The 23,983-nt window shown below is 48.0% G+C and overlaps 1 protein-coding gene across 1 annotated transcript in view; it reads right to left on the bottom strand.

Annotated features, from left to right (window-relative positions):
- The window catches only part of PSAP (prosaposin), a 278,471-nt gene that overhangs the window by 166,022 nt on the left and 88,466 nt on the right, over window positions 1–23,983 (bottom strand). The window contains exons 8-9 of the mRNA XM_069240560.1: window positions 16,536–16,652; window positions 9,104–9,199 (exon numbers count right to left, since the gene is read on the bottom strand). Coding sequence (XP_069096661.1) covers window positions 9,104–9,199; window positions 16,536–16,652 — 213 coding nt within the window. The remainder of the gene's footprint in view (window positions 1–9,103; window positions 9,200–16,535; window positions 16,653–23,983) is intronic.

Here is a 23,983-nt window from a genome sequence, read left to right as displayed (position 1 = left end):
GAGGTAAGTTTGGCGGTCTATTAACACCAGATCTGTAAGGTGACCCTGTGCTTGTGACCACTGTGATGCTAGGCACTGTTGTAAGGGCCTCATGTGCAGTCTTGCGTTTGGGACAATGGCTATGCATGAAGACATCATGCCTAGGAGTTGTAATATCATCTTTGCATGTATCTTTTGTGTTGGATACATGCGATGTATGATGTTGTTGAAATTTTGAATTCTTTGTGGACTTGGAGTGGCTACTCCTATTGTTGTGTTTATTATGGCCCCCTAGGTATTGTTGTACCTTGCGCGGCAGAATGTTGGATTTTGCGAAGTTGACTGTGAACCCTAGTTTGTAGAGGGTTTGTATGATTTGATTTGTGTGGTGTGAGCACGTTATTAACGAATGGGTCTTGATTAGCCAGTCGTCTAGATACGGGAATACATGTATTTGCTGCCTTCTGATGTGTGCAGCGACTACTGCTAGACATTTGGTAAAGACTCTTGGTGCGGTTGTTAAACCGAAAGGCAGTACCTTGAATTGGTAGTGTATTCCGTTGAATACGAACCATCTGTATTTCCTGTGCGATGGATGTATTGGTATATGGAAATACGCGTCTGAGGTCTAATGTTGTCATGTAGTCGTGTAGTTTCAGCAATGGTAACACTTCTTGTAGTGTGACCATGTGAAAGTGGTCTGATTTGATGTATGTGTTTAGTATTCTTAGGTCTAGGATTGGTCTTAGCGTTTTGTCCTTCTTTGGTATTAAGAAGTACAGTGAATAAACTCCTGTGTTTATTTGTGTGTTTGGTACTAACTCGATTGCGTTCTTTTGCAATAGTGCTTGAACTTGTATCTCCAGGAGCTCGGAATGATGTTTTGATAAATTTTGTGCTCTTGGTGGTATGTTTGGAGGGAATTGTAGAAATTCTATGCAATAACCATTTTGGATAATTGCTAGAACCCAAGTGTCTGTAGTGATTTCCTCCCATGCTTTGTAATAATGACCTATTCTTCCCCCCACTGGTGTTGTGTGGAGGGGGTGAGTGACATGTGAGTCACTGCTTAGTTGTAGGGGTTTTGGGGCTTTGAAATTTTCCCCTATTCCTAGGGAATTGCCCTCCTCTATATTGGCCCCGAAAGCCTCCCCTGTACTGTCCCTGGTAACTGGATGGTGTTGCCTGTGAGGTGCTGGCTTGTGTGGCCTGACCCCGAAACCCCCCTCTAAAGGGTGTTTTGCGGAAGGTGCTGTAATTTCCTCTGCTCTGCGGGGAGTAGAGTGCACCCATGGCTTTAGCAGTGTCCGTGTCCTTTTTAAGTTTTTCAATCGCCGTGTCCACTTCTGAACTGAACAGTTCTTTTTCGTTGAATGGCATATTGAGAACTGCCTGCTGAATCTCTGGTTTAAACCCAGACGTTCGTAGCCATGCATGCCTTCTGATGGTCACAGATATATTTATTGTTCTTGCAGCTGTGTCTGCTGCGTCCATGGAGGAGCGTATCTGGTTGTTTGAAATGTTCTGTCCTTCTTCAACCACTTGCTTTGCCCTCTTTTGTAGGTCTTTGGGTAGATGTTCAATGAGATGTTGCATCTCATCCCAATGGGCTCTGTCATAGCGCGCAAGAAGTGCCTGTGAGTTAGCGATGCGCCACTGGTTTGCAGCTTGTGCTGCGACTCTTTCCAGCTGCAACCAACTTGCGGCTTTCCTTATCTGGGGGTGGTGCGTCCCCAGATGTGTGGGAGTTGGCCCTTTTCCTAGCTGCTCCTACAACGACAGAATCTGTTGGCAGCTGCGAAGTTATGAAAATAGGGTCTGTAGGAGGCGCTTTATACTTTTTTTCCACCCTTGGTGTGATTGCCCTACTTTTGACCGGCTCCTTAAAGATGTCTTTTGCGTGCCGAAGCATACCAGGGAGCATAGGCAGGCTTTGGTAGGAGCTGTGGGTGGCAGAGAGGGTGTTGAATAGAAAGTCATCCTCGACTTGTTCTGAGTGGAGGCTTACATTGTGGAATTGTGCTGCTCTAGCCACCACCTAAGAATATGCAGTATTCTGGTGGTGATGGCTTTGTAGGGTATGCCTCCGGACTGTTATCTGACACAGGGGCGTCGTATAAGTCCCATGCGTCCTGATCCTGGTCATCTTGGCTCATGGTGGTGTGAGCCGGGGAATGTGATGGTGTTTGTGCTGGCGAGACGTGAATTATAGGTGGAGGAGAGGGTGGCGGAGTAACCCTTTTCACCATTTTTGTTTGTGGTGTTTGGTCAGTTTGAAATTCCAGTCTTCTCTTTCTCCTAATAGGGGGAAGGGTGCTTATCTTTCCTGTCCCCTGCTGTATAAAAATAAGTTTCTGCGTATGGTCTACATCGGTGGATTGCGGGTCTTCCTCAAACCTATGCTTTCGCATTTGGTAGGTCATTGATTGCTCTCCGGTATAAGAGCCTGAAACTGGGTCGGTTGCAGGTTGTTTCGGCACCGAAACCCTGTCTGCATCTTTTTTCGGCTCCGAGGTGGCTTTTTTCTTTTTCGGAGTCGAAACATCTCGGCGTCTATCTTCATCGGTGCCGCTGTCTCGGCGTCAAGCCGTGTCTACACCGCTATCTCGGTGTCGATGTATGTCTCCAGCACTTTCTCGGTCCCGAGAAGGCTGCGTGCCGGTGTCTCGACCGGAGTCGGACGGTCTCGGCACTGATTGGGCCTTTTTCGGTGCCGACGGTCGGTCACCGAATTTATGGGTGGAGCCATGGCCTGGTGGCAGTGGCGTCCCCTGGGCCTTGACAATCTTCTTATGAGTGCTTTTCGACGTCTTACTCACGGTTCGTGGATCGTCGAATTCCTCGGAGTCCGATTCGTGTATCGAAAAGGTTTCTTCCTCTTCCTGTACCTCGAACTCTCGGTGCGCTGTCAGCGTGGACGCCATTTGAAGTCTTCTTGCTCGACGGTCTCGGAGTGTTTTTCGGGACCGGAACGCACGACAGGCCTTGCAAGTGTCTTCACTGTGCTCAGGTGATCGGCACAGGTTACAGACCAAGTGTTGGTCTGAATAGGGGTATTTTTTGTGGCATTTGGGACAGAAACAGAACGGGGTCCGTTCCATCGGCGTTCTTCTACACGCGGTTGGGCCGAGCAGGCCCCGACGGGGATCGAAAACTACCCCGAAGGGCTCCGGAGCTCTTCGATGCGGTGTTGATTCTGACTACGCCGATCCCGAACGCAACAATACCGACGAAAATCTTCCGAAATTGAGCTGTTTTTCCGTTCCGAAACTCGGAGCGACAGGAACACGTCCGAACCAGATGGCGGAAAAAAAACAATCGAAGATGGAGTCGATGCCCATGCGCAATGGAGACAAAAGGAGGAGTCACTCTGTCCCGTGACTCGAAAGACTTCTTCGAAGAAAAACAACTTGTAACACTCCGACCCAACACCAGATGGCGAGCTATGCAAAACATGCGTATCTACAGCGACAGATGCCATCGAACACATATTTACATCAAACTACCACAACGGCTACAGGCTTCCAGGGAGGATGCATGTGAATGTGCAGCACTACATGCCACGAACAGATGTACACTGGGTAAGTGACATTTTCTATCCGATGGCATGTGTAGCTGCAGATACACATGCTTTGCATAGACTGAAAAGCAGTCTCCTCCTAAAATAAGCGGTGGCTAGCCTGTAGGAGTTAGGGTAGTTTAAAAAAGTGTTTTAAGCACTGCTTGACCAACATTTGCTTGTTGGTGAGAACATATCTACAGAGTAGTAAACGTGTGGTGTGGACCATGTGGCTGCTTTGCATAGGTCTGCCATTGGTATATTTCCTAAGAAAGTCATTGATGCTCATTTCTTTTTAATAGAATTGTTAGTAGTTGAATTTTTGCTGTAAGATAGCAAGTTTGAAAACACTTTACTATCTGGCCAATCTGTTTTGAAATACGATTACCTTTATGAGGGTGTTGAAAAGCTACACAACGTTTAGCTTTCCTGAAAACTTCGGTTCTGCCTGTATAATATATAAGCTCCTTTGGGATCAAGAGTGTGGACAGCTCTTTCAGCAACTGAATCTGGCTGTGGAAAGAAGACTGGCAATTCCACTGACTGACTGTGAAATGGTGAAACCACTTTGGGTAGAAATTGTGGATTTGCCTTAAGTACTATTTTGTGTTTGTGAATTTGGAAGAAATGTTTTTCTAAAGTGAATGCTTGATTTCCACTAACTCTCCTTAAGGAAGTAATTGCTACCAGGAAAACAGCTTTCTATGAGAGAAACTGAAGAGCACAAGAATGCATGGGTTCAAATGGTGGACCCATAAGCCTTGTGAGGACAATGTTAAGGTTCCAGGTAGGAGCTGGTGGAATAACTGTTTTGAGGCCTTCCATAAAAGCTTTTAGGACAGGAATTCTTAACAGAAGTATGCTGTCTGTTTTGTAGCTAAGCAGTGACTGCTGTTAAATGAATCTTAATAGATGAATATGCAAGATTTGCTTTTTGTAAATTAATCACATAACAGACAGTATCCGGTCATGATGGTTTGAATGGATCAAGGTTTTTGGGTTGACAGTAACACACAAAACATATTTCCATTTGGCTGCATAACACGTTTGCGTGCTTCTTTTAGAATGCCCATACATTCTGTTGGAAATATCTGTTGTAGATGTCCAAACTTTATGACCTCCGGAGCAAAATCGCCAGGTTGAGCATACTGGGATTGGGATGCCGGATTTGATCTTAGGGCCGGTCTATTTGGGAGATTGTGATGTGGTACTACAGACAGATCTAACAGTGTTGTGTACCACTGTTGACGTGCCCACATGGGAGCTATGAGTATTGTAGGGAGGGAAGTGCAACGGATCCTGTTGACCAGAAATGGAATTAGTGGGAGAGGGGGAAAAGTGTAAGCAAATATCCCTGACCAATTGATCCAGTGCATTGCCCTTGGATCGAGGGGGTGGGTACCTGGATGCAAAGTTTGGGCATTTTGCTATTTTCGCATATTGCAAAGAGGTCTATGTCTGGGGTTCCCCACATGCAGAAGTAATGTTAGATCACTTGTTGGTGAATCTCCCGTTCATGGATTTGTTGCTGCGTCCTGCTTAAAAAAGGTCCACTAGTTGGTTATGTATCCCTAGGATATACTCTGCTAGTAGTTGAATGTGATTGGCAACTGCCCATTTCCAAATTGTCTGTGCTAGAAGTGACAATTGAGATGAGTGTGCCCCCCCACCACCCTCCTGTTATTGCAGATAATACACTGTGGTCACGTCTGTCCCTATCAACATTGTTTTCTGTGTGATCTGTGGCTGGAATGATTGGAGTGCTAGGAACACTGCTAGCAATTCCAAGTGATTTATGTGTTGAATTGAGTCCCATTCTCCCTGTATGGTAAGCTTGAGATGGGCTCCCCAACCGATCATTGATGCATTGGTGGCTATTATGGTCTGTGGCACATGGTCCTGAAAATGCCACCCTTTTGATAAGTTGGTGTGATTCCACCATTGCAGAGAGTTGTAAGTTTGGTGGTCCAACAACATTAGATCGTCAAGTTGACCCTCTGCCTGAGACCATTGTTGCGAGAGACACCTTTGTAGGGATCCCATGTTTAGACATGCATTGGGAACTATTGCTATGCACAATGCCATCACATTTCCAACAGTTTCATGATAAACTTTGCGTGAGTGTGATTGTATTGTAGCTGAGATATGAGACTGTGGAAAGCTTGAAATCTGTGGGCTAGCGTACGCTAATGCTGACAGTGTTCAGAATTGCTTCCAGACACTGTTGTATTTGCACTGGTTGAAGATGAGATTTTGTCATTGATTGTGAACCCTAGACTGTGTAGGGTATCAACTGTATTGTGTGCCGTTTACAAGTTTGAATGGTGCTGGCTTTTATGAGCCAGTCATCCAGATAGGTGAAGACATGTATATATTGCCTTCTGCTGCAACCACTGCAAGGCATTTGGTGAATACCCTTGGGGCGGTTCCTCCAAAGAGTAGCACTTTGGACTCTTAGTGCTTGCCTACTAACACAAATCTTAGCTATTTGCGATGTGCTGGATGTATGAGAATGTGGAAGTAAGCATCTTTTAGATCTAATGCAGTCATGTAGTTCTGTTTTTGTAGTAGGGGAATGACATCCTGAAGAGTGACCATGTGGAAATGCTCTGAGTGTATGTACTGATTGTGGGGTCAGAGATCTAGGACTGGTCAGAGAGTAACATCCTTTTTTGGTACAGGGTAGTAGAGTATACCCATTGATCTGATGTAATGGTGTGCCATTGTTGGTAGAAATTTTCCAGTCTTCCTCCACAGGAGATGTATACTGTGTAAGGTTGTGCAGAAGGGCACTGTTTAGATGAGATGGAGGCACCTCTGGTGAAGGCGGATGTACTGCCTGTGGTTTCTCCCTGTGCTTAAATATCTTGGCAGGTGGAGGCCCAGTTTCTAAAGTTCCAAGAGAATTTCCTTTTAGCTGTAGGAAAAGCAATAACCCTTCAGTATCTTTATGGATTTGCATTTTGCATCGCTTAGCGTCCATCACTTCAAGAATGGGCCTTTATTTCTGAAGGCTCCTCAGTAGTTGTGCATATTTTCCTCCCACGGGTTTTTAGCTCAAAGTTTGGAGACCGAAGGTTTTAGTATGGCCGAGAATGTCATCTCTAAAATGGATGATGGGTGTTTCAGCTCCAAAATGCAAGTCTCCACCCTGACTTGATCCTGAAACATGTGTTGAATGCTGTTCGGTTGCCACTGAATGCACTTTGGTCAGTCAGTGCCGAACCCGAGGGTTGGTCTTCAGTACATATTTTTGGGCTCCAATCATGGCCAGCAAGCAGTGGTGGACCAAATACAAGTGCGGATGTATTTTTAGGCACCCTTTAGTGATGGTAAGGGGCTGATGTATTCACGTACCGCACTGCTGGAAATTGATTGGCTGTCTCCATCTGAGTCTCTGTCTGAATCAGAATCTGCGATGGCAACTGCAGCCTGAGCTTTTTCCTCTACGAAAATGGCAGGCATTTGTTCAGACGACTTGAACGCCATCTCCAACTGACAACTTTGAGGGTTCGAAGAATGCTTCTTCGAACGGAAGGCTGAACACACTTCACAGCTTTCCTCCCTGTGATACGGAGAGAAAGAGGTTGCACACCGACTGTTGGTCGGTGTATGGGAACTTGGCATGAGACCGAGGGCAAAGCGAAACTGAATCCGATCCATTAGCCTAACCTCATTCGACAACCACGTGTCGAAGTAGGTCCAAGTAGGGCGTGGTCGCCAGAAAGCGCGTTTAATCAGCCCTCCCGATTACAATCGGATCGAACTTAAGTGAGAAAGTGCGATCGAAAACGATACCGCCATTTATAGAAAGAAAAGAAGTTCAGATAGTACCAAAGCAAGATCTACCGGAGTGAGACGAAACCAGTCCGGACCAGACAGCGGAAAGAAAACAATGTAACTAAGGACTCGATGCCCATACGCACTATCACCGAGAGGAGGATTCACTCGATCTTGTGACTCGAAAAAGATTCTTTGAAGAAAAAACAACTTGTAACACTGAGAGCCCAACACTAGATGGCAGACTTAAGCAAAGCATGTGCAACTGCACCTATACATGCCATCAAACAGATTTATTTCTAGTTAGGACCTAGTTTCCATAGAAAAAGCATTTGACTGGGCTATTTCTTTGGCACTGTTTGAGAAACTTTCCTGAAATTCCTCCCCCCCCCCCACACACACACAAAAAAATTGCCAAGTCTTGGAAATGATTTGAATGGAAAATTGAGATGATCTGTCAAGTGGTGCCGAGAATAATAATAAAATAAAAAAGGGGCGGCAGGGTGTTAAAAAAAAAAAAAAAGGTTGTCTCCCATGTTAATTTCCATAGACTCTTTAGACACGTGTGCAGCCCAAACCATTGGAATTTCACCAAATTTGGCACAAAAGTTAGATTCTGGACCACAGATCACTTTTAAAAAAAAAAAAAATTTTTTAACTTTGTATAAATCAGTTTTTACGATATTAAAAGGGAAAGCACATTTGTATATCTAGGACAGAAGATTCAGACAGATCTGCTGCTGAGATCTAATTGGCTGGCAACACTTCAAACAAAAAATGTTCCAGCCATTTTGGGACTCTGCTTAAGCCTAGCCATAGTCCCCACCCCTCACTCCGCCCGCTTAAACAAATTTTATGTTTTAAAAAAAACATTTCTAAATTTGTGGCTATATCAGCCGATTTCAGTTATTTAATGCGGTCTCACATTTCTGTTATTTTGCCCCCCAGTGGGCCAGGTCCTCGAAGCATTATGGGAATAAAATAGGAGTGGGGGTGCAGGACCCCCACCAACCCAAGGGCTTTCAGAAACTCCAGGGACCTCCCAACTGCTAAAATGCTAAATATTATTGAGGGCAGTCCTGCAGACCCCACCTGGCCCCAGGGACCGCCACCTCTCCAAGACTGTAGGGAAACAGTATGCACGTGGGGGCACATCTCAGGGGCCACCATCGCCCTTGGGCTAAATCATAAATGATGTAATGGGGGAAGGGGGATTTAAATGGGACCTGCAGACGCCCCAGGCCCACCATCTCCCAGGGGCCACAAAATGATTTTTAGGAAGGGGCCAGTCGTAGACCCCCAGTCCAGGAGGCCACCACCTCCCAGGTGCAAAAATGAGGGGGTGCACAGCCCCCTCTTGGAGCCAAACAGTGCCCCGGGGACTGCCACCCCCCAGGGTCCGCTCCTGCTACCTCTTTAGGTGCTCACCCTTGGGCGGGAGCTGTTTGCTTCCAGGAAAAGCTGTAAGCAAGACACTTTAAATAGACTTAACAGGCGTGAGAAAGGTTTGTGTGATAAAACAAAAATGCATAGTAAAAGAACTGCGTGCTAATTACTGCATTGTAAAGGCTTTTTCCCCTCATGGATAAGTGTAACACTTCTTATTTTTAACCTTTTCATTTCTTATTTGCCCATTAAACTGCCATTTTTGTGGTGCTCTTCAATGCGACTAAATGACTATTTTGGTGTTTAGTACATCAACCATGCAGGTTTTTATGGCTAGGTGATGGCATTAGCTGACAGGCAGTTATTGTAACCACAATGTTTTCCTTTAGCATACTATACCTCAGTCTTGTTGTCTTCAAGCATATGAACGATTTTTCCAACAACAATCTGACAGATTTCACATTGTATGGAATTCTGCTTCGGGAGATTCTCTTTCTGGAATGTTAAAAGATAAAGTCACCTTTATATCTCTTATAAACCAAACAGTGCCATAAACAATGACTTATGACTGGTAGCTGCTTTTGTGTACTATGCAACCTCTTCTAAATCCAAATCCACTAGCCCCAGGGACAGATTTAACCTCCCTTTCTGCTCAATATCTATATGCACTACATAAGAGGCTGATTAGTTTTAAATGACTGTAGTTTCTATACTCAACATGTGAGCTATCAAAACCTATATGTACCAAAACTGGCTTTAAAAATCCCGCCCAAGAAAAAAGCAGCACAGAAAGCAAGCTCCTCTTAGCCAGAATCTTCACTCATTTTCAATTTTCACTATGCAACCGACACCAGGCAAGCAAAGGCAGTTTTGAGGAATGGAGAAGTGGTAACTGAGGACAGTTGCTCTTGCAGTAAAATTTCTCCTGTGAGACATCAGGGAGATAGGGGTTCTGTAGGTGCTTCCAAGAGAAGCTTGGGATGGTATCAGTAAGCTAGTGTTGGTCACCAGTCGAGGGGCACTAGTCCAATCTAGACTTCAATGCAGTGCACGCTGGTAGTTTGAGTAAGACTGCTGCCTGCTCTACAATGTATGCCCCTTTAGATGGAAGGGTGTCAGATTTGTACCTTAAAATCCTGTTAAACATTTCCTGGTAGTATGGACACACGAGTAACCAGTGGCCTATTGGCTACAGGGCAAAACAGTGGTGTTTTTGCAGCAGGTGTGCAATGTGATATTTCACATCAAAACTGCCAAGTCTCTTCTATCAATGTTTCAGAAGGGCAACTAGGGTCAATGTCCAGATTTTCCCAGACACGAAGGTGGGAGGGTCAGGGGGGTGGAACGGGTTGTGATGGGTACACCACATGAACAGAAGGGTCAAGGAAGGTGCAGAGTCATCCTTTTACAGTGATATGAAGGTAATAGAGCACCCAAGCATTGAAGAAGTAGCAACCCCACAGCAGTTGGCTTCTGGGCTTAAGTCTACCCTCCTAGTGCATATGACCTCAGTGAAAAGGATATCAGTACTAATCCTCCACATGGCCAAGCCTGCCCAATGAGGAAGGCAGTACCTTTAAGGTTTGCCTACTTCCCGAGACATGTGGAGTATTCTCAACAAGTCTAAAGGTCTGTTTGCTGTCTTGCCACCTTGCTATTCCTTTGGTGATCAGTTTGGTTAGTTCAGGTGGGTGTCTCCATTAGGAGAACCATGCACATTTCAAAAGGAGAATACTGGTCACAGGAAGGTAAGGAGTTTGGAGTGGTGGGGGGGGGCTGTTGCGAGAGTATCTGCTCCCAATTAGAAATCATACTGCCACTACTTTGTTTTACACATTCTGGTTATAGACTGAAGCAGTCACTCAATATTTGTTCGGTTGATAGAAATAAAGTTAAAGGGAAAACCTTCAATCAGCATGAAGGCTAAACAGAGTTGCCCAGAAATGTACAAGGACAGGTTGATACAACTTCATAAAGCCATGCTGGGGACTTTTGTTCCTATACACCCCATGGCCAATAGCTGTCTAAAAGTGAATCTCCATCATAGGTACCCATCTGTGGAGCACCACAATATGTCACTATTCAGCCATGCTACACCAACAAGCAAAAGAACGATGGATTAAACCCAGATCTGTGACTGGGGGTGAGTGTTTGACAATGTTCAGCATTCCGTCCATCACTTGTTTTGTTTTTGCTTTGTTACACCAACAACCATGCAAGGGATTGAATTTACAGAAAAGTGGACACATTTACAGAGAACATATAGTACGCTGTTTCAATACTGTACAAAGGCCTGGGGCCCTGGACATTAATGGCGTTGGCAGAACCTGGCCACCTCATAGTTCAGAAAACCTGGACAGTAACCATCCACTGGTTGCGCACTTGTGGAAAAACCTTGTTTGCAGACTTCAACTTAGCTAGTTTACAGCAAGAAAGATAAGGTAGGTAATAAACGTTTTACTGTCCAGCTCAGTTACCCCATTAATCCATGAAGAGGGCACATCACATTAGAGAGCACAAGGCTGGAATGTTTTAACATTTTGTCTTGGTGGCAAATGATATATACCAAGTCAGCCAACAATATACACTTGCAAAAATATGTTTGATGCATGCCAGGGGTTCAGTCTTGTTTATGTTGAATAATGTGGTTATATGATGTAGGAAGTCCTCCCGTAAGCACAAGCATTCCAATTAAGGCTGTGATGCGTTGAAATAAGTGATTAAGTGCTGCACGTAATGTGCTTCACTGTGTGTGATAAGTATTACTGAATTACAAATGTCCCATAGGAGAGGGCCTGAGTCTACAGACACCCAGAGGTCAATACCCATCACTTGAAAGTAGAAGTGAACAAGAAGCATTGGGCGTAACAGGGGAACCAGATAAGAAAATGTACACTTGTTCGATCAAGGTCAGAGAATATGGTTAACATCCTGAGCTGCTGACTTGAGTTGGAGGAACCAGGTTAGAGCCTCTGCGTTGGATCAACATCCTGTGATTCTGCACAAATCAATTCATCTCCCTGTGCCTACAATTCGGCACCTCGAGGCACTCAAGGGTGATTTGCGGCACTTTACAAATATTAGGTAGTCTTATAAATGGGCACGTACCAATAAAAATAAAATAAAAAATAAGTTTGTGGTCGATAATTTCTATAACCTTTTGCTCTGTATGTGTCCTAATAACATTGTCATGTAGATCTGTACAATCACACCAAAACAAATGTGAGGCTTAGATGTGGTTGTTGTAGGAAAGTACCCTCTTTTTGGAATGGTCTCCCTCCCCCCCACATACACTTTTTGCGTATCAGTATGTTACGACTGTTTTCACAGGTATCCTGCTAACCAAGACCCCAGTGATTGTGCTCTCTCCCTCTAAATGTGGTTGCCTAGGACCTTTGTGCACTCCACAATTGGCATACTGGTGCCCCATATAAGTTCTTACTATATGGCACATGGGTACCCACCAGACTCCATGAGGACTCCTCTGCATCGTTGTAGGAAGTTGGCTCTGTGCATGCTATTTCTTACTTTGAAATAGTACATACAGAGTCCAATGGTTCCCCTTAAGGGTAAGATAGTGGCAAAAAGAGATCATTCTAATGCTCTATTTTGTGGTAGTGTGGTCGAGCAGTAGGCTTATCAGAGGGTAGTGTTACGCATTTGTTGTACACACACAGGCAATAAATGGGGAACACACACTCAAAGACAATTCCAGGCCAATAGGTTTTTATATAGAAAAATATATTTTCTTAGTTTATTTTAAGAACCACAGGTTCAAGATTTACAAACAATACTTTAAATGAAAGGTATTTTGCTTAGGAACTTTGGATTAGCAAAATAGCTGATACAGTTTTCCCACAAATGGCAATAAGCTATTTTAAAACTGGACACTTAGTGCAATTTTCAACAGTTCCTGGGAGAGGTAAGTGTTTGTTAGTTTTGCAGGTAAGTAAACCACCTACAGGGTTCAAAGTTTGGTCCAAGGTAGCCCACCATTAGGGCTTCAGGGCAACCCCAAAGTTACCACACCAGCACCTCAGGGCCGGTCAGGTGCAGAGGTCAAAGTGGTGCCCAAAACAGATAGGCTTCAATGGAGAAGGGGGTGCCCCGGTTCCAGTCTGTCAGCAGGTAAGTACCCGCGTCTTCGGAGGGCAGACCAGGGGGGTTTTGCAGGGCACCGGGGGGGGGGGGGGGGGGGGGGGCACAAATCAGCACAAAAAGTAAACCCTCAGCGGCACGGGTGCAGTGTGCAAACAGGCGTCGGGTTTGCAATGTAGTTCAATGGGAGACCCAAGGGTCTCTTCAGCGATGCAGGCAGGCAAGGGGGATTGGGGGGGGGGGGGGGGGGGGGGGGGGCGCTCCTCGGGATAGCCACCACCTGGGCAAGGGAGAGGGCCACCTGGGGGGTCACTCCTTGCCTGGAGGTCAGATCCTTCAGGTCCTGGGGGTTGCGGGTGCAGTCCTTACCAGGTGTCTGGTTCTTAGAAGCAGGCAGTTGCGGTCAGGGGGAGCCTCTGGATTCCCTCTGCAGGTGTCGCTGGGGGGGGCTCAACTCTGGCGACTCACGGGCTCTGTCGCCAGGGAGTCCTCCCTGTAGAGTTGGTTCTCCACAAGTCGAGCCGGGGGCGTCGGGTGGAGAGTGCAAAGTCTCACTCTTCCGGCGGGAATAGTGTGTTCTTTAAAAGTTGCTTCTTTGTTGCAAAGATGTTTCTTCTTTGGAGCAGAGCCACTGTCCTCCGGAGACTTGGTCCTTTTAGATGCAGGGTAGTCCTCGGAGGCTTCAGAGGTCGCTGGACCCTGTGGAACGCGTCGCTGTTGCAGTTTTCTTGAAGTGGGGAGACAGGCCGGTAGAGCTGGGGCCAAAGCAGTTGGTGTCTCCGTCTTCTCTGCAGGTTTTTCAGCTCAGCAGTCCTTTGTCTTAGGTTGCAGGAATCTCGTTACCTAGGTTCTGGGAGCCCCTACATACTCTATTTAGGGGTGTGTTTAGGTCTGGGGGTTAGTAGCCAATGGCTACTAGCCCCGAGGGTGGCTACACCCTCTTTGTGCCTCCTCCCTGAGGGGAGGGGGGCACATCCCTAATCCTATTGGCGGAATCCTCCATCTGCAAGATGGAGGATTTCTAAAAGTCAAAGTCACCTCAGTTCAGGACACCTTAGGGGCTGTCCTGACTGGCCAGTGACGACTCCTTGTTTTTTTTCATTATCTCCTCCGGCCTTGCCGCCAAAAGTGGGGCCGTGGCCGGAGGGGGCGGGCAACTCCACTAGCTGGAGTGCCCTGGGGTGCTGTAACAAAGGGGGTGTTACAGTTCCTGCAGGGGGAGGTGAGAAGCACATCCACCCAGTACAGGCTTTGTTACTAGCCGCAGAGTGACAAAGGCACTCTCCCCATGTGGCCAGCAACATGTCTGGTGTGTGGCAGGCTGCTAAAACTAGTCAGCCCACACTGGTAGTCGGGTATGGTTTCAGGGGGCATCTCTAAGATGCCCTCTGGAGTGTTTTTACAATAAAATGTACACTGGCATCAGTGTGCATTTATTGTGCGGAGAAGTTTGATATCAAACTTCCCAGTTTTCAGTGTAGCCATTATGGTGCTGTGGAGTTCCTGCATGACAGACTCCCAGACCATATACTCTTATGGCTACCCTGCACTTACAATGTCTAAGGTTTTGCTTAGACACTGTAGGGGCATAGTGCTCATGCACTTATGCCCTCACCTATGGTATAGTGCACCCTGCCTTAGGGCTGTAAGGCCTGCTAGAGGGGTGACTTATCTATGCCTATGGGCAGTGTGAGGTTGGCATGGCTCCCTGAGGGGAGTGCCATGTCGACTTAGTCTTTTTCTCCCCACCAGCACACACAAGCTGGCAAGCAGTGTCTCTGTGCTGAGTGAGGGGTCTCCAGGGTGGCATTAGACATGCTGCAGCCCTTAGAGACCTTCCCTGGAATCAGGGCCCTTGGTACCAGTTACAAGGGACTTACCTGGATGCCAAGGTGTGCCAATTGTGGAAACAAAGGTACAGGTTAGGGAAAGAACACTGGTGCTGGGGCCTGGTTAGCAGGCCTCAGCACACTTTCAAATCATAACTTGGCATCAGCAAAGGCAAAAAGTCAGGGGGTAACCATGCCAAGAAGGCATTTCCTTACAATCGTTTACTTTTACTTCTGGTCACTGGAACCACAACTGGACTCTCCAGGAGCAGACTAGACTGCAACTCCAGAGACAACCTTGTCTGGCAACTTTGTTTCCCCGGCTCCTTCCAGCAACTGCAACATTTCCCTGGCTGCGCATCCTATGGGGTCAGCGAGACTTCAGCCTGCACCAAGAAACAAGAAGGAATCTCTTGGAGTGAAGGAGTCACTCCCCTGCATCTCCAGTTACCTACAGCAACGTCTGGCTGCGTAGATCTGCTCACCTCTGAAACCGCGTGGATCCTGCATCGCAGGTGGTGGTCTGGAGTGGTCCCCTTGGTCCTCTGTGCCAGCTGTCCAACTTGGGAGACTGAGTGCTTGAAGGACAGTACCCCCTGTGCACCGTGACTCTTGCAGCTAACGGGGCTTGTTGCTTCCTGGACCAAGGATCGTCAGGCTCTAAGTAGCCCCAGCACTCAATCCTGCCAAGCAGTCTCTCCTCTGCTGCCCCAATGACCCAAGACTCCTCTCCAGGTGTGGTGATTGGGCCTCACTGCGACTTACTGTGCCTGCTGCCAGTGAGATGCCTGTGGGGGCTCAGAATGCTTCTGCTGGCGCTCCCAACTGCTGAGGATCAGCCCGGATTCCCCTTCAAGGGTCTAGTCCCCTGACCTTGCTGGTCCTCTTCAGCCTTGTAACACTTTTGCTTCTTCTTACATCTGCCAAGGCTTGTTGGTGGTTCTCCTAAACCACTGACTGCGACCGACGTGGGACACCATCTGCACTGCTCCAAGGACTCTTCGGCACCTTGGCTTCACAGCTAGTCTTCTTTGCTCGTCGACCCGGATCTTCATCCACATGGAGGGTAGTAGCTCCTGCCCCCACTGGACACTCAACGATGGACTGGACTCTGGCCCCTTCTTCTGCAGGTCCTTTTCTACTGGAATCCACCTTTGGTTTCTTCTAGACTGGTCCTATTCTTGCACAATCGATTTTTCAAGTCCTCTTGTTACTCCTTAGGAATACCAGGTATTTCCCACCACTCTTCTGGTTGCTGGGGGGTCACTTAGGTACTCACCTCTTGGGGTCCCTAGTTCTCCCAGCTCCCTTCAATGACTCCATAACTTTGGGTGGGGGACTTTACTCTGCATTCCATTATTTCAGTATATGGTTCGGTCCTTCCCTAGGGTCTATATATAGCATGTAAATACAGTTTGGGGGGAGGGGGAGGAGAAACACTGCCTACAAGTAATTTAGTGTTGTGTTACTATAATAAAGTACATTTATTTTTATAACATTGTGTGGTTCTTTCATGTGTGAAGTTGCTGTGTGACTATTGCGGTATTGCATAAGCTTTGCATCACTCCTAGATAAGTCTTGGCTGCTCATCCACAGCTACCTCAAAAGAGCCCTGGCTTCCTAGACACTGCCTACATTCACTAATAGCGATCGCTGGATCTAGTAGAAGATGCCAACAACATAGGTGTCCACACACCAGGCCAGCTTCATACAGCTCTGTGTAAGACTGTACGGCAAGAAATAGTAGGCGTAACAAGGTAATATACATTTCTTCTGAAACTGGTTAATCTTAAGAGTTAAGACTACAAAACCAACTAATAAAAGCATTCAAGTGTTACATCTTAATTTGAAAAAAAGACAATTAGATTTATTATACATTAGATGTATAAATATGGTCAGGTTACCTTAATAGCTTTCACCAGCTTCACTGCAGGAATTACTTTACCAGGAATAAGAGACTGATGTGGAACAGATGTGGTTTCCTGACAAAGCCCCGCCATGCAGCACAGAGCAGATGGCTTCTGTAGAAACAGAAGACAAGTTAACCAAACAAAAAGCTGATATTACAAAGGCTGACAAACCACACCAGAACAATATCAGAAACTTTTGTATACAACCAAGTAATTAAGGGTAATTTTAAGGCATCATGGTAGGAAAGGACCCTCTTTTTGGCATGGTTACTCCCACTTTTTGCCTGCTGTCAGTATGCTTAGACTATTTTCACTGGGATCCTGCTAACCAGGACCCCAGTAATTGTGCTCTTCCTCTAAATTTTATTACCTAAGTTGCACACCCCACAATTGGCATAATGGTGTCCCCTTGTAAGTCCCTAGTACATGGTACTTTGGTACCTAGGGCATTTGGGCACCAGGGGTTCCCCATGGACTGCAGCATGTCTTGTGCCACCGATGGGAGCCCATGCTAAATGCGTCTACAGGCCTGTCATTGCAGCCTGCGTTAAAAAGGTGCATGCACCCTTTCACAACAGGTCACTGCACTAAGTCACCTCATAGGCCAGAGGGCAGGGTGCAGGTCCCTGTGTGTGAGGGCAATTTTACCCATGTACTGGACATAGGCCACTACCTGTGTCCAGCTACATAATGGGAACTCCAAAACTGGGCATGTTTGGTATCAAACGTGTCGGAATCATGTCCAAATACTGTTGCCAGTATTTGTTTTATGATTCCATGCACACAGGGGGCTCCTTAGAAGACCCCAAGCATTGCTCCTGCCAGTCTTCTGGGGTTTTTTGGGCAGCCTGCACTGCTGGCATCCCTCAGACAGGTTTCTGCTCTCCTGCTGCTTGACCAGCTCAGGAAGGGGAAGTCAGAACAAAGGATTTTCTGTGGAAGAGGGAAGCAACACCCTTTCTCTTAGAAATAGGAATATGTGTTGCAAGGCTTGGGAGGGGTAGCCTCCTCAAGTTACTGGTTTGCTTTGAAGAACACATTTGGTGCCCTCCTTGCAAAAAACAGTTTGCACCAGTCCAGGGACCCCCCTGTCCCTGCTCTGGTGCAAAACTTGACAAAGGAAAGTGGAGAGACTACTCCCCTGTCCACCACCACCCCAGGGGTGGTGTCCAGAACTCCTTCAGGTGGCCACTTGAATCTGCTATTTGAATCCAAGATGGGCAGAGGCCCCTGGGAGCATATGAGTGGCCAGCTCAGGCAGGTGACATCACAGCCCCCTCCCGATAGGTGGTCACCTTGCAGGTGACCAAACCCCCTTTTAGGGCTATTTAGCATCTCCCTCCTGGGTGGGTCGTCAGATTCGACATGCAAGACTTCACCAGGACCCCTCTGTAATGTTTACTTTATCTTCTGGCCATTGGAACCGTAACTGGACTCTTCAGGAACCAACAATCTGCAACTACCTGTGGATTCATCACCTTATGAATAGAGTCCCAAAGCAGTACTGCTTTCAGAGGTGGGTGCCTGTCTGATTACACCAAGAAATCCGGCAAAACAGATCGTACAAAATGGCTGTCCCTCCGAACCTCAGAGTCCAAGCAATAATGCTTTGCGAAGGTGTGGAAGGACGCCCAAGTTGCTGCCTTACAAACATCCACCACCGGAACCCCCCGCACCCCTGCCAGAGCCGAAGAAGCAGACTTAGCCCTGGTGGAATGGGCTCGGATACCCACAGGGGGAACCTTTTTCGCCAACGAATAGCAGATCTTGATACAAAGGATAACCCACCTGGAAATTGTTCTTTTATGGACTGCTTTGCCCTTCCTCTGTCCAATATACCCCACACACAGCTGATCTTCCAGGCGAAAGTCCTTCGTCCTTTCAATGTAATAACTAGGCGCCCTTTTAGGGCGCAAGCGGTGAAGCCTTTCTTCCTCCTTCGAGGGGTGGGGAGGAGGGTAGAAAGAGGAAGGGTAATAGCCTGCCCTATATGAAAAGGAGTGACAACGTTTTGGCAGGGAAAGCCACCCTAGTTTTCAACACCACTTTATCTGGTAAAAACAAGGTAAAGGGGGTTTTAACAGAAACAGCCTGAAGCTCACTAACCCGCCTTGCCGAGGTTATGGCAACAAGAAAAGGTTTTTAGTGCTTAAAACAGTTTAACGGGCAAGAGTGCATGGGCTCAAAAGGTGACCCCATTAAAAGAGTTAAAACAAGATTTAAGTCCCACTGAGGCACATGAAAAGGAGTGGGAGGACACATTAAGTAAACACTTAAGAAACCTAACCACAATAGGTGATTTAAACAATGAGGCTGATCCAAGAGGCAAAGAAAGGCTGACAGAGCAGCTAAATAACCTTTAACCGTAGCCACTGCACAACCCTTCTTTGCCAAGTCCAAAGCAAATAATAAAATATCAGAAAGGTGGGCCTTCAAAGGATCAGTTTGCTTTTCCTCACACCAAGCCATGAATTTTGCCCACCTGCCAGCATAAAAACTGACTTAGTGGAGTGTCGCCTGGCCAATAAAATAACTTCCACTACATCTGGTGGGAGAGAAAAGGAACTCAGGTTGCCCCGTTCAATCTCCAGGCATGAAGGTGCAGGCTCAGAGGTGGGGGTGTAGAACCTACCCCTGCAAGAGGTCTGCCCTGAGAGGGAGATGGAGCGGAGGGCATATCAATAGTTGGAGATGGTCCGTGTACCACACCCTTCTAGTCCAATCCTGGGCTATTAAAATAACCTATAGACCGATCTTGGCAAATCTTCCTCAGAACCCGAGGAATCAAGGGTATGGGAGGAAAAACGCGTAAAGCAACTGGTTGCACCAAGATATCTGAAATGCGTCCTCCAAAGTTCCTTGCACCAGATACTGGAGGCTGCAGAATGACAGGCAGTGTGTGCTCTCCCGAGTGGCAAACAGATCTATCACCGGAGAACCTCATATCTGAAAGATGTGGAGGACCAGATCCTGATGGAGACGACACTCGTGATGGGCAAAAAGATGCAGACAGATTCCACACACGAGGAGCACCCCGGCCAGATGATTTGCTATCAAGCAAATCCAATGGTTCTGAAGCCAGGACCAGAGACGCAGAGCTTCTCTGCAGAGAAGATACGACTCTACTCCTCCCTACTTGTTTATATACCACATCGCGGAAGTGTGGTCCATCAGGACCTGAACGAACTGACCTTGAAGGGATGGAGGAAGGCTTTGAGAGCCAGACGTATTGCCTGCAATTCCAATAGATCAATATGAAAAGCCTGTTCCACTGGAGACCAAGGACCCTGGATCTCCAGGTCCCCCAGATGAGCTCCCCACCCTAGAGTGGAAGCATCCGTCATGACCATGGCCACCGAAGGTGGCAGTGAAAACGGCCGGCCTTGCGAAAGGTTGCCATCCACAACCCACAGCTGAAGCGAACAGGCCAAGCAGGCGTAAGACCTTGAGGACGGGAACAACCACTCCATTTTGAAACATTGGAATCAACGCCTGAATATCCTGGATCCGGAGGCACAGGATAGGCCAGATTCAATGTTGTATCCAGTACTGTCCCTATGAACAGGAGGCGTTGAGGGCTCCAGGTGCAATTTGGGTATATTAAATCGAAAAAACCCAGCCTGAATAACAACGGAGTTGTCATGCGCAAGTGGCGCAACATAAGCTCTGGAGACTTGGCTTTGATCAACCAATCGACAAGGCAAGGGAATACAGATATCACTTCCTTCTGAGACTTGCTGCCACCACTGCCATCACCTTCGTGAAAACTTGAGGTGCTGAAGTAAGACCAAACGGAAGGACCGCAAACTGGTAGTGTTGCAACCCCACCACAAACTGGAGATACTTCCTGTGCAACTTGAGTATAGGGATATGAAAGTACGCATCCTGCAAGTCGACAGACACCATCCAATCCTCTTTGTTTAACGCCAGAAGTACCTGCGCTAGTCAGCATCTTGAATTTCTCCTGTTTGAGGAACCAATTCAAAATCCTCAGGTCTAGGATTGGTCTCAAATGACCGTCCTACTTGTGGATCAGGAAGTATCTTTAATAACAAAACCCTGACCCCTTTCCTGCTCTGGAACCAACTTGACCGCACTCTGACAATAGGGTCTGAACCTCCTGCTGTAACAGGAGATGGTTTTCTGAACAAAAATGAGGGACGGGGAGGAGGAAACTCCTGAAAAGGGAGAGCATATTCTTTTCTCACAATATTTAGAACCCATGAGTCTGATGTAACTAACTCCCACTAGTGGAGAAAAATACGTTATCTTCCCCCTACAGGAGATGTATGGTCGATAAAGGGGAGAAAACTAGGACTGCTTCCCTTTGTTGTCCTCCAGAGGAAGAGGAGGACGTAAGGTGCTGCTGGGTGGACCCCCCCCCCCTTGTCCTAACCCTCCCCCACCCTCTAAAGGACTGATATGGGAGGCTGCTGGACCGAGAACTGGGTTCTCCCTCAATAAACTGCTCCACGTCCAAACTCCTGAACCTCCGAAAGGACCTAAAAAGGGGTAGCAGAGGAGGCTTGCAATCCTAAAGACTTTGCCGTGGCGCGGTTATCTTTAAAGAGCTCTGGGGCAGAGTCCGCTTTATCTCCAAACAGTTTTTCCCCCCATCAAAGGGCAAATCCTACAAGGTGGTCTGTACATCTGAAGAAAACCCAGAGGACCTCAACCAAGCAGGCCACCTGGTAGCAATAGATGTACCCATTGCCCTGACCACAGCGTCTGTACAGTCCAGGCCAGACTGGATTATTTGTTTCGCCGCAACCTGTGCATCAGACAGGAGTTCCCCAAATGGTCTCTGTAAATCCTGTGGCAGGTCAGGAACCATGGCCTTCGCGGAGTCCATGAGGGCGTAGACATATCTACCCTGCACACAGGTAGCATTTGCAGCCTTGAGAGCCATGCTGCAAGACGAGAACGTCTTCTTTGCAGATTGCTCCATCCGCTTGGATTCCCTGTCTGATGGAATCACAGGGAAGGAGCCTGGAGCAGACCGTGTAGAGCAAGAGGCCTGAACCACCAAACTCTCCAGGGTAGGGTGTTGTGATAATCTATTTGTAATACGCGCTACATACCCGTGAGGGTTTCAAGGCGCTGGGGGGTGGGGTGGGGGGGGATGGGTGCTGCTACTGCTCGAAGAGCCAAGTCTTGAGGAGTTTTCTGAAGGAAAGAAGGTCCTGGGTCTGTCATAGATCAGACACGAGGGTGTTCCAGGAGAGGTCTTGGCGGCGAGGTACGAGAATGATCTGCCGCCGGAAGATTTGCGCCAGATGGAGGCAAGGGCGAGGTTTGCGGAGCGGAGATGCCGGGTGGGGGTGTAGAAGCGGAGTCTGCTATTCAGGTATGATGGTCCGGTGTTGTGGAGTGCCTTGGGTTCATGGGTGAGGAGCTTGAAGGTGATCCTCTTGTTGACGAGGAGCCAGTGAAGGTCTCTTAGGTGGGGGGTGATGTGGCAGTGGATGTTGAGGATGAGTCGGGCAGAGGCGTTTTGGATCCGTTGTAGGAGTTTGGATGAGATACTGGTGTAGAGGGCATTGCCGTAGTCAAGTCTGCTGCTGAGGGCCTGGGTTACTGTTTTTCTTGTTTCTGTTGGAATCCATTTGTAAACTCTGTGGAGAGTGAGGAGTCGAGGGTGAAGCAGAGGTTTCGTGTGCTGTCGGTGGGGGACCCAGCGTGGTCGGCCACCATGAGTTGTCCCAGGCGGAGGGGGTGCGCCCAAGGATGAGGACCTCTGTTTTGTCAGTGTTCAGTTTTAGCCGGCTGTCTCTCATCCAGTCGGCGATGGCTTTTAGTCCCTCGTGGAGGTTGGATTTGGCAGTGTGCGGGTCCTTGGTGAGGGAGAGGATGAGTTGGTGTCGTCGGCGTAGGAGAGGATGTTGAGGTTGTGCTGACGGGCCACTTGTGCGAGGGAGGGCATGTAGGTGTTGAACAGCGTCGGGCCGAGGGATGAGCCCTAGCGTGCGCCGCAGAGGATGTTGAAAGCTTTCGATTGGTACGGGGGAGGCGGACTCTTTGGGTTCTGCCGGCGAGGTAGGATGCGGCCCTTTCGAGGGCCTGGTCCTGGATTCCTGCTGCATGGAGGCGGGATTTTAGGTTGTGGTGACAGACTGTGTCAAAGGCGGCTGATGGGTCTAGGAGGATGAGGGCTGATGTTTCTCCGTTGTCGAGGTGGCTTCTGATGTTGTCTGTGGCGGCGAGGAGGGTGGTTTCGGTGCTGTGGTTGAGTCTGAAGCCGGACTGGGAGGGTCAAGGATGCTGTTGTCTTCGAGGTACTGGGTGAGCTGAGTGTTGACAAGTTTCTAGATGACCTTTGCCGGGAAAGGGAGCAGAGAGATGGGCCAGAAGTTTCAGGTCCTTGGGGTCTGCCTTTTGTTTCTTGAGAAGGGCGTTGATTTCGGACTGTTTCCAGCTTTCTGGGAATCTTGCAGTTTCAAAGGAGATGTTGATGGCTTTCCGTAGGTGTGGTGCGATGGCGGTGTCTGCTTTGTTAAAGATGTGGTGTGGGCAGGGGTCTGATGGTGATCCGGAGTGGATGGAGTTCATGGTCTTGCGGGTTTCGTCGTCGCTGATGATGGTCCAGGAGGTCAGTCGGGTGGAGTTTGTGGTGGGTGGGGTAGGAGCATCCGGAATGTGAGGAGAGTTGAAGCGGTCATGGATGTCCGTGATTTTTCGGTGGAAGTCGGTTGCTAGGGCATTGCATAGTTCTTGGGAGGGGGTGAGGTCGTTGACGGTGGTGGTTGGGTTGGAGAGTCTTTACGATGCTGAAAATTTCTTTGCAGTTGTGGGCGTTGTTTTCCAGGCGGGTCTTGAAGGACAATCTTTTTGCTAGCCTGATGAGTTAGTGGTGTTTGCGTGTGGCATCCTTGAGTGCCGTGTGGTTGTCTGGTGTGCGTTCGAGTATCCATGTTTGCTTGAGTTTTCGGCAGTGGAGTTTGGTGACTTTGCCCCATCGTCGGCGGGGTGGTTGTTCGGTGAGGTGGTGTTCTGTCTGCTTCTTAAAGGTGAAGTGGACCAGTGGTGGTCGGTCCAGCAGAGTTCGGTGGTATGGTTGAAGGTGACGTGGTTGCTTGTGGAGAAGATGGGGTCAACGGTGTGACCGGCTGTGTGGGTAGGTGTGTTGACGAGCTGTGTGAAGCAGAGGTTGGCGAGGTTTTCGGTGAGGGTGGTGGAGTTGGTGTCATTGTTGTTTGAGGTGGAAGTTCAGGTCCCCGAGGAGGATTTAGTCCGTGGAGGCGAGTGTGTGGTTGCTGGCCAGGTCGGCGATGGCGTTGCTGAAAGGTGTCCTGGGGGTCTATAGATGAGTGTTCCTCTGAGCGTGGTGTTGTGGTCGGTGCGGACTTGGAAGTGAAGGAGTTCGGCGGCGCTGAAGGAGTCGTCCAGGGTGGTTTTGACTTAGAGGGTGGCTTTGTGGACAATGGCTATGCCTCGTCCGGTCT

The sequence above is a fragment of the Pleurodeles waltl genome, chromosome 6, assembly GCF_031143425.1.
Source record: "Pleurodeles waltl isolate 20211129_DDA chromosome 6, aPleWal1.hap1.20221129, whole genome shotgun sequence".
Taxonomy (NCBI): domain Eukaryota; kingdom Metazoa; phylum Chordata; class Amphibia; order Caudata; family Salamandridae; genus Pleurodeles; species Pleurodeles waltl.
The sequence above is the reverse complement of the archived record's forward strand: the minus strand, read 5'-3'. Positions and strand labels throughout refer to the sequence as shown.